Raw genomic sequence first — 11,073 nt, 5'->3', positions numbered from 1 at the left:
GCACAATGCTATCTTAACTTATAAAAATAGCATTTTGCACCTTTTAGTTATATATTCATTGGCATCATGCACCCTCCATTCATTTCAGATCGCTTTTCTTTATGTCAAAATGAATATAAAGGATTTTTTTTCCTATCTTCCCTCCAAAACGAAGCATGAATATTAAAGGGTTTAATACTTATTATAGTTGGTCAATTAAATTACTTAATCTGTTGGATTTAATCATTACTATTTACTTAATTTCATTGGACATATTGATCAAATACCTAATTATATATACTGGTATTTAATTAAATTCTAAAGTACGAGGAATTACTAGAAAATTTATAGAAATATTAAAAAAATTAAGGAAAAGGTACGATAATCAGTGGTGATAAAGTGGTATTAGTTTATACCCTTTTCTTAATTACAACTCATTTTATAAAAAAAAATATATTCCTAGTAAAATAAATTTTATTTTCCCAATATAATATATATATGTCATATGAGATAATAAGCATCGCTAAAAAGTCTAATTTATATGTGTACATATATATATATATTCAAATGTTAGGTAGAAAAATGAAAGTAAGCAAATATAATTATGATTTATAACTTTTGCAAGTCTTATATTTGGACTCTTTCATTTATTTTGACATGAACAAAATTAGAACGATATTTCTTTATTATTGAATGAAAATACATTGATATTTATAAATCGATCAACATATTACTACTACAATATTCAATACGTAATATATAAATATTTCTAAATTACTCAATAAAAAACAAGATATTACTCTTCTAAATATCTATGTCGAACTAAAAAATTTCAAATAAATATTATTAATATCAAATATAATTTAACAATTACTATTAAAATAAAATAATATCTCGGAACTCAGCTTCATTAATTGAACTAGGTGGCAACTTATTCTTTAGAATTAAATACAAAAGTATTTTTTTTTGTTATAATTGTTCTCACGTCCCTCATTTCCTCATTATTTCACCTTTCCCCCCCAACACATTAACAACACTCTCAATATTCATTAACCAAAAAATTGCACTCCATTTGTGCCTCAATTTATATAAAACGTCCATTCAGACTTCACTCTGCATTTTGTCCACTCCTAAAACCCTAAATTAGAACCCCAAAAGCTCATCCACTCCAATGGCGTCCGACGCTACCAATCCAGTGGACTCGCTCATGGCTATTGCTCCCTCTATTTCTACGCCGTCCACCACCCGCCGCATTCAGATCTTCCGCCGCCAGATTCCCTCCATCCTCAACACTTCAGGTACCCTCGCTGATGGTCTCGGCCAACGCCAATGGATGCAATTTCACGCATATTGACACTCATGGTGTCTGAACTTTGCGTGCCATTTTGAATTTGGTCCCGGGTTCTGTTTGAAGGAATTGGGTTTTTTTCTTTTTTTTTGCGCTGTAGCCAAGTTTGTATTTTCTCCCCAATCTGTTTTTGGAAATTTGGAACTTCTCGTTCATGGGGGAATCACCGAATAGTGGTTGATCGAATACATATTAATGCAGGTTGATGGATAGGTACCCGTGTGTGGATTCCCTGTTTTTTTAGAAACATGTAATTCCATTCTTTGAATGTTATTCTATAGGTTATATAGCAATTAGTAACCATGTATTTTCTGAATTATAATTTATTTAACTAGTTTATTAATCTCTAGAATGTACAATTACTGTGACTAGTAAAAACAACTAAGTGGATTGATGTGTTTAAACTCCAGCCCACTTTTATCCATCCAGTTCTGCCCCACTACTACCTTATCTGTTTTCAACACAATAAAACTTTGTAGTAATAGCAACTGAAATTCTTGGACAGAATAATGCTTTATGAGGTTTGTATATTTGGGTTTTATGTAACTTTATAAAGTAAAGATGTAATGGGTATTGTATATTGTATTTGTTGGATCCTAGGCCTCTGCAAGCTAATCAACATTTGCTCATCCTTTGTTTGAACTTAAAGCCGCCCTCAACTCAGTCTTGAATTGGTTTTAAGTTCTAGTTAGCTTGGACTGGAAATTATCAAATTGGGATCATGAGCTTGCAGATGGTTTGAGCTTATTGATTGTCCTAAATATGGTAGAACTAAGGGTAGGGTTATCTGGACACTGCCTCTGATATATTTCTAGAAATTTTGAATGGTTGGATGGGAAGCTTTCAAATGTTAAATGATAATGTGTTTTCGCATAAATATAGCACTACCAAGTTTCTATCACTGTTTATGCTGAGATGCTGTGCTTGTTATAGACAATGTTGATATTTATTCATCTTTGAGGTTGATTTTTTAATCCATGCACGCGCCCCCAATGGGTTTCGAACCCAACACCTCAACTACGAAATATTGTGGTCCTCAACTATTTGGTGTCACCATTGGGGCTGGGAAACCATTGTAAACAGGGAAGTAGATTGCATGATTTGGCAGTCTGGTCGCTCTTACCACTTCGTTTACTGACCACCTAAATTCATGCTGGACTATGGAATTGGTGTTCTCATGATGTGATCTGCCATAACCAATGTGGATTAAAGAAAAAAGATCCCTAATGAAGTGTAATTGTGCACAAGTAGCAAAATTAGGCATTGCCTTGGAGCTCTTATGTTTTTAGTTTTTATCTTTGTGCATATGAACTTGCAAGGCTTCTATCTATAGGGAAATCTGTCATAACACTATTAACTTATTATAGAGGACGTCAAATTGTAGCTGCGCAGTGGTTCACATCATTGTTGGCATTTCCTTAAAAAGGATTTTGTTATGCCATTTCTGCATGTAAACATTAATGTTCAACTTTCTAACATGCAATTCTTCAGACTCTTCGCAGATGACAACCGAGTTTGTATCATTATTGGTTGATTTACTTTTCCAAACATTATCTATCTATGATGACCGTGGATCAAGGAAAGCCGTGGACGATGTTATTATTAAAGCTTTAAGTGAAGCTTTATTTTTGAAAAGTTTTGCAGCAAGCCTTGTACAGGCCATGGAAAGGCATTCAAAATTCCAATCCCTGACAGGATCTTACAGACTTCTGCAATGGTCTTGTCTCCTATTAATTTATAGTCAGTTTGCATCTTTATCAAAGAACGCATTGTGTAGAGTAGCCCAAGCACAGGCCTCCGTACTTCATATTGTCATGCAAGGACCATCCCGTTTGAAAAGGGCTTGCTCAAGAACCTTTTTCAGCTTGTTCACTAAGGTCTCATCTTTATTTTCTCTTCTTTTTTTCCCCCTGAAGTTTGTTCTAATTAATTTCCTGATATATAATGTGCATTTGCTGTTTCAGTCACCAGACATATACAAAACATACATGGAGGAATTGAAAGATGGAAGGATCCCATACAAAGATAGTCCAGAATTAATACATCTGATGCTTGATTATTTGAGCTCCAATCCTGCTTCATTTGATAAATGGAAGGTAAACTCTTCTTTTTCCATCTTATATGACATCAGTAGTAGTAAGCAATATCTTGCGTCTCCCTAAGGTTTTAGGATTTCAGTGTTCTTATTGCCTGGTGTTGTATCTACAGGACATATTTCTCGACATATATGTTAAAGCAGTTCTAAATGCAAGGGAGAAACCCACAAAGGCCCTCAGTGAAGCTTTCATTCCGCTATTTGCTCGACTGTCCCATGAAGATTTTAAGAACACTATACTTCCAACTTCTGTCAAGATGTTGAAACGAAATCCGGAACTTGTCCTTGAATCAATTGGAGTTCTTTTGGAATCTGCCAATCTTGATTTAAGTAAATATGCCATTGAGATTCTCTTGGTAGTATTAACACAAGCTAGGCATGCAGATGAAGGAAGAAGACTTGCTGCTTTAGCCATAGTTAGGTGCTTGAGCCAAAAGTCTAGCAGTCCTGATGCTGTGGAAGCTATGTTTAGTGCTATCAGATCTGTAATGGGAGGTTAGTGTTTTGAATGTATGTTCTTTTAACAAAATCAGTTACTTGTGGGACTGACCATAGTGACTTCTCCAATTTGCAATCAGCCAACTACCAGATATTTGGTTAATGATCTTCTCACAGATTTGGGGATATGAACAGGTTCAGAAGGCCGACTTACATTTCCATACCAGAGGGTTGGAATGATTAATGCATTGAGAGAAATTTCGGATGCTCCTGAAGGAAAATATTTCAGTAGCTTGTCACCAACTATATGTGGATTTCTGTTGTCCTGTTACAAGGATGATGGTAGGTTTTTGGCTTAAAATCTACTGATATCTGCATCTATACATATGCATGGCATGCATAAGATTGCTTGTTATGATATTACTCTGCTTGACTCAATTTGGTTTTAATTTTGGTAAGTACCTATTTTCAAGAAATAATATTATGCTCTCTGCCTGCCAGGGAAATACTGATTCTGTCCTTCTCCCTTTATCTTAAATCTGTTGACATGCAGGAAATGAAGAGGTGAAGCTTGCAACTTTGTCTTGTATTGCATCTTGGGCTGTAAAATCAGCAGATGCTATCTCCCCGGATTTGGTTACATTCTTTGCTTCTGGGCTCAAAGAGAAGGAAGCATTGAGAAGAGGTTGCCTTCGTTGCTTGCGATTGATATGCAAAAATACTGATGCAGTTCTACAGGTGAGGTTATATTTGGTTTGAGATCTGTATTCTTGACCTTGGCTGTTCCGAATATATTTTCACTATTTAGCTAACAGTTTATTTTCATACTCCAGATGTCAGCCTTATTGCTGCCTCTTCTCCAGCTAGTAAAAGCTGGATTTACTAAAGCAGCACAGAGATTGGATGGTATTTATTCACTTCTCTGTGTGGTGAAAATTGCTGCAGTTGATGTCAAAGCAGGTGCTTTTCCTGCTGGCTTCAATTTTGTGCACTAACCATTTTAGCATTGCTAGATTTCAGTCACTTTTTGGTTTACATGTGTGGTTCATGAGGTACAATTCCTTTCCAGTTCTCCTGTTTCTCATATCTTTAATTTCCTTTAGATGAAACTGTATCCAAGGAGAAGATTTGGCAGTTGATATTGCAGAATGAGCCTACAATTCTTCCAGTTTCCTTGGTTAGTGTCCCGTTTACGTTCTTCTTCTTATGATAATATTCAGCAACTTATTGCAACCATATTAGAGATGGATGATTCCTGCCTCTATATCATTCTGTAAGAGTAATAATCCTTGCAGCAATATTACAAAGTTCATTGAGAAGCAGATTAAAAGGCAACCTATAAACTTATTTGTTGAATAATTAATTTAATGATCTTTCCATACACCCAAAAGAGATCTAAGAAAGTCAAAAGCCGACAATTTGGCTGGTGATGTAGCATTATGTTTGCAGCTGTGAAGAGGCACGATTTAAGTCTTCCTTCAAATTTTTTGACCACCTTCATATCCGTGCGCTTATCCTGTTTTGCTTTTGCAGACATCTAAATTGTCAATTGAGGACTTGATGGCTTGCGTTGACCTTGTTGAGGTTCTTGTTGTTGATTACACTCAAAGGTTGTATTATTTAATATATGATAATATTGTGCATCTTGTTTGAGTTGGAGTTGCCGACTGTTCAGCTACTTCTTCCATTCTAATTAAAATGTTATTCTTTATTTGGTGTGTTATATATAGTAACATTTATCAAAGCATCTTTGCATCAACTTCTGAGTCTTCCCTTATATCTTTTCTCCGGAGAATCCGAGCGTTTGAACTAAAATCAGTTTCAGTCTCACTGAAAAGAAATGGATGGTTGTGCCTTCATCCTTGTAAAATCAACAAGAAGTTCTTCATATTTTGTGGGGTGAATATGTAGCCCTAAAGTCAAAATTTTCAAACCAAATGTAAATTGGAACCTACAGAAAATAACAAGTTGCAGTATAATCTGACAAAATGTAAGGCCTAATTGAATTAACCTGTGTGTGCTGCAGGCTCCTGGAGAATTTACCTACCAGAGCATTCATGCAGGTGATTAGCATGATATCACTTGGTTCTATGTTGCAATTATTTCTGGTTATTAATTATTTGCTGTTTTATCTCAGTTTATATTGTTTTTGCTTTGCCATCCAAATTGGGACATAAGGAAAGCAGCCCATGGCACTGCTAGGAAAATTCTTGTTGCATCTCCTCTATTATCTGAAGCTATTTTGCTCGAATTCTCAAGTTATCTCTCTGTTGTTGGAGAAAAAACTACTCTCCTTAAGATGAGGTAAACTCTATTGTTTATCAATCTTCTTCTTTTGCCTCAATTTTAGTCCTTTTGGTTCTTTTCAATGGGCAGATTACTGCAACTTTTCTGAGTCCTTTGGAAGAAAGATCTAAATCAACTTTTATGGTTATATTGATGTGAGCCTTCCCTGAAATGCGCTTGTGGCTTCCAATCAAAACCTCGTATGGAATCCTCATTCATTTTTCAGATCTGATGCAACTAACATCAATCTGGAGCGATAACTATTTGTTGTTTTGTGTTTCCGAAGGGGAGTACTATATTAACATTTTGTCGTTACTAGTAAAGGGGATGATAGAGGAGCTGGAGGACTTACTCAATCACATTATATGGTCTACTTTGCCCTAAACTGGGTTGTTTGGGGCTTATGGTACTCCTCGTTATCTTGTTATCCTTAATTAACAAATGTCAAAACTCCAAAGGACCTGCCTAAAAGTGATGGGAATGAAGCAAATGGAGTCCAGGAACCAATTTGTCAGTGTGAAAGTACTCAGTGGATGAGATGCTTGATCTATATTACCATGATGCAGTGGCTGGAAACTGAATAATTGTCGCCAATGTGCCTGTATCAGTAGGGGAGGAATCAACGATTTATATTTTGGTCTCATAGGGAGCATTCAACAGATCTGGTTTAAGTTTTTAACGTAAAAAGGGAGGAAAAAATTCAAACATTCGCTATAGAGCTATGTGCTAGGAGTCACGACACATGGGCTATTGAGGCACAGTGTTTTTTATGCTAACCGCATTCTTCCACTGGTGCTAGTTTGGAAGCCTGTTCTTCATACCCTTCTAGACTTAATAGTCACTAATGGTTCTTAGATTTTGCGGTTAAAAATGGATCTTGACTATAGTTTTGTTGGTACATATGTCACGCCCACTTGATTGTATCTTCTGAAAATTTGAAACTCAAAGTATGATTTATATTCTGTGAGTGGGTTGTTGGAGAAGTTTTCAATATATCTGGAACTTATCTCCTGCATGCGATTAGCTACACATTGTTTAGCTGCACCCCTGCCTTGCAGGTTGAGTAAGGTTTCCACTGTTCCGGTTGATGAACCTGCATGTTATCCATCATCTCTCTGCTCGGATTTAACGGATACTGCTTTCTGCATAGAAGTCTTTAGTTGTAAGTTGCCCAGAAATAAAAATACATAGGTTTGGTGTCTGAAGCGGTTGATAGGGAATGAACACCTGGTGATGGTTTGTCTGAACTGGTATGGGGTGCTGCAATCAGAACTCATGGTGATAGTTCTTTTCCTTTATATTTCAGAAAGGAGTGGGAGTTCTTACTTTATATATTCATTGGAAAGATAAAAGGACTAAAACCCTGAGGTTCGGAATGTAGATTTTTTTGGTTTATTTCATATGACAAGTTGATCATTAAAGAGCTGTTGGACGGGTGAACAAGGCAGCTGAAGTGGTTCAAAGGTAACATGTGGAGGTGCTTTGTTGAACTTATCTCATATCTGCCTTGAAGAACTGAGAGGCCTTGTGTGCATATTTTCTAATTAATATTATAAAGGACTTAAGGTTGATGGTAATGAGGATGGTGGTTTTGGGTTTGAGAATGAATGGTGGTCTAGGAAGGGGCTGTTGGTGCAATGGTTTGTGTATGAGGCTATCATGACTGAGCTAGCAGCCTAGCACAAAGGGTATGCTAATGAAAATTGGTGGTTATTCGGGTCAGAGATTATTTGTTTTGATTCAGTAGGATGCATGTTAAGGGTTGGAGCCATGTTCATAATGTAATGTCTGGCTTGATTAAGTATGCTGGGAAGGAAAGATTCTTGATATTTGAAGTTTCACTAAAAGGTGAAAACTATCGAGTTCAGTAATAAAATGGGTAAAATTTGGAATTTAGTAGCAAATGTTATCTATTTTTGGTCACTTCAATTCTTTGTTTTGCCTAATGGGCATTGAATTCACAAGTGGTGTTTGCCGGGTTGTTAGAAGTCTTTTTGTTTTGCAAGTTTTTCTTTTATGTCTCCAGTGGATTTTAATTGAGGCCTTAATTTTTATTTGGCAAGTTATGTTATTAAACAATTATGACTTTTTTGTTCTTGGAAATTGCTACATTGTTGATATCTTTTGATTTTTTCTGTACAATACAAGTGAAATGAATTTACTTTGGCTTCGCACATTGAGTTGCTTCCTTTTTCTTTTTCTTTTTGTTTTATTGAAATTATTTGGTATTCAGTGACACAGAAAATATGGTAGATTCTCAAGTTCCATTCCTTCCACCAGTTGAAGTTTTGGTGAAGGCTTTAGCTGTGATAGCATCTGCAGTGTCGGCTAGTGCCCCCGATGCTTGCATGCAGCTCCTGTTTTGCTCACATCATCCATATATTGTTGGGACAGGGAAAAAAGATGCAGTTTGGAAGGTATCTTTCTACTTCTCCTGATGAAAGCTATAATTTTCTTTGGTCTTATTTTGCTTCCTGGGATTCACAATCTGCTTCTGCAACAACTGAAAATACCACCAGCTCTATATCCACTATTTTTGCAATGAAATGATTGTTTCTCAATGGTTGATAGTAACAAACATGCATTTCCGAATTTGGAGCTAGAATTTTGCGGTTTTGTGCTTTCTAATCCCACGAGTAGGACTTATTAATTTTTTTAACATTAAGTGGTAGGATTAATAGTTTTTTCTCAATTAACATATGTGTACCTCATCCTTTTCACAATCATTCTGATGATTTTCTTTTGTTTTATTCTCAGAGGGTGCAAAAATGTCTGCAAAAGTTGGGCTTTGATGTGATTGGTCTTGTTACCTCTAATGTTGCTGAGTTATGCAAGGTGACTAGCATCTCCCACTGGAACTATTCATTGATTAGCTCTGTTAAAATAAATCTATTGGATATTTTTTGAGAGATCAATTGTGCACCTTTCCGATTGAAATGTGTTTTTCCCACCGTTGTCGGATTGCTGATATTGGAATCCTATTCTTTTAACCCTTTGTTTTACTGGTATCATGTTGGTACACCTTTATTTAGCCATCATCCTTATGCCCATTCTGCTGTGCAGAGTTGGCTTTAGTTATTCAGTGAATAAATTTTTCTCTAGTTTTTTGGTTGATAAATAACCTACCAATTCGCAATTACTCGTGCTTTTGTTGCAATGGAAACCTCCATTATGGTCCTTTAATTTCCATAAGTGAAGGAAGAGACAAGAATATTTTACTCATGAGACACTGCGAGATATTATATTAATTTTGTGTTTTAATTTCGTTTTGTAATGAAGAACTTATTAGGTTCGAAGGGACTGATGAGCTCTAATTACTTTGAACAAGAAGGGGCCATAAATTCCTTGTCAACATTGATGTCCATTATACCTGGAGATATATATGCACAGTTTGAAAAGGTTAGCCACGGCTTTTGTTTTCTTTGTCTTTTTGTGCTATTATTTTCAATGGTCACGGTTCAATGGGTTTATGTTGTACTCACTATGAAATTCCCTTTGCAGTATTTCATCAATCTCCCAGATCGTATTGCCCATGACACACTCTCAGAGACTGATATTCAGGTCTTATTTTATCCTGGACTGAGTAAAGATAATCTAGTTGTTTGTTCATTATGGTTGTGAGATTTATGGCTTCTTTATTATAGATGTTATTCGTCTTCTGATACAATTGGCATGCAATTCTGTATCTCCTAGATTCTCTGGCTATTTGTATACATGATATATAACCATTCACTTTGATCTGTTACATGCTTGAGTTTGGTTTCATTGGAGTTGCTAATTCTTGATTTGTTTAACTTGCTGAAGGGAGTATTACTACATTTCTGCTCCTATTGTCCTTGTTAAAATCTGGGTGGCTGCATCTGATCTTCAGTCAATTGTTCTTGTGTTGTTTTTATTTTTTTGTTGTTCTGGGTAATGGCTATCTTCAATTTCCTGAAAATTCTGTTAGTACTATTAGCCTTTGGATGTTATTGTACTATCTATGTGATTTAAGGCGTTACTCGTCTCACTAGTTGTTGCTTCACAAAGTTGTAAGACAGAGTTCACTGATAATTTTACTTTCTTGGTGGCTTTCCCAACTTGCACACTAGCATTCTCTTACTATGAGTTCATCCCGTCGTAAAAGTACTAGTGTGTTTCTTGGTTCCTGCTTGTGTACTTTCTTATGTTTTTGCAGTTGAATAAATCTGGCTTGTTGTTTGAAGCTTTAAAGTCTAAACCTACAGCACCAAGTAGCTCGTATCAGATCTGTCCAATCAATGTCTTTTGCACAGAATTAATGACCATAAATATTCAATTTTATTTGGGGATATGGAGAAACTTCTTATAATCTACTCTATCATGCTAAGAAACCCTTAAGGCTCTGAGACTGCTGATCATTACATTCTGCCTTGTTGGGTTATTAGATTTATTTGCTTATATAAATGGTCTCCAAATTTCATTTTTGTCTCATTTTCTTTTGCCTTTTGTCCTTCGATTTTCCAAGAGGTGTCGTGGAAAATAAATATGTTCTAGATGTAGTTTTCTGCATTAGTGATAGTGCTCTTTTGAGTTGACAATAATTATTAAAATTTTCCACTAGGGGTTTTACACATGACAGAGGGAGTGCGTCTAAACCTTGCTAGCATCTTCCTGCAATGGTTACTCATTATATTATTGGTTATCAGATCGAGCAAAGCTTGAATGGTTGCAAAGTATGTCTTAGTGTTCTGTTATCATGCATGAAAGGGTGAAGGAGACTGTTTGTCTGGGCATTGACAATGCCGATTAAGAGTCTTCGTCCTTTTTAAATTAACAGGCCATGATCATCTGTCATATGACTTGTATGCTGCTGCAATTAATCTGTTACTTTCGTCTGGTCTCTCATTAGGTGTGATTGTTGGTGATCTATTTTTGCATGGTTCAGAATTCTTTTGATCATTTTGCC

At 35.9% G+C, this 11,073-nt stretch overlaps 1 protein-coding gene across 1 annotated transcript in view; it reads left to right on the top strand.

Annotated features, from left to right (window-relative positions):
• The first annotated feature begins 1,061 nt into the window (after positions 1 to 1,061).
• ILA (putative protein kinase regulator ILITHYIA) overlaps positions 1,062 to 11,073 on the top strand; it is a 28,209-nt gene continuing 18,197 nt past the window's right edge. Inside the window, exons 1-15 of the mRNA XM_088879389.1 lie at positions 1,062 to 1,277; positions 2,819 to 3,204; positions 3,292 to 3,423; positions 3,536 to 3,917; positions 4,056 to 4,202; positions 4,414 to 4,598; positions 4,694 to 4,820; positions 4,964 to 5,037; positions 5,394 to 5,470; positions 5,887 to 5,923; positions 5,998 to 6,164; positions 8,380 to 8,563; positions 8,904 to 8,981; positions 9,426 to 9,545; positions 9,648 to 9,707. Coding sequence (XP_088735515.1) covers positions 1,151 to 1,277; positions 2,819 to 3,204; positions 3,292 to 3,423; positions 3,536 to 3,917; positions 4,056 to 4,202; positions 4,414 to 4,598; positions 4,694 to 4,820; positions 4,964 to 5,037; positions 5,394 to 5,470; positions 5,887 to 5,923; positions 5,998 to 6,164; positions 8,380 to 8,563; positions 8,904 to 8,981; positions 9,426 to 9,545; positions 9,648 to 9,707 — 2,283 coding nt within the window. The 5' untranslated portion in view covers positions 1,062 to 1,150. The remainder of the gene's footprint in view (positions 1,278 to 2,818; positions 3,205 to 3,291; positions 3,424 to 3,535; positions 3,918 to 4,055; positions 4,203 to 4,413; positions 4,599 to 4,693; positions 4,821 to 4,963; positions 5,038 to 5,393; positions 5,471 to 5,886; positions 5,924 to 5,997; positions 6,165 to 8,379; positions 8,564 to 8,903; positions 8,982 to 9,425; positions 9,546 to 9,647; positions 9,708 to 11,073) is intronic.

This window comes from Sesamum indicum, linkage group LG4, assembly GCF_026168435.1.
Source record: "Sesamum indicum cultivar Baizhima isolate 11 linkage group LG4, ASM2616843v1, whole genome shotgun sequence".
NCBI lineage: Eukaryota > Viridiplantae > Streptophyta > Magnoliopsida > Lamiales > Pedaliaceae > Sesamum > Sesamum indicum.
This window is presented reverse-complemented; position numbering and strand designations above follow the sequence as displayed.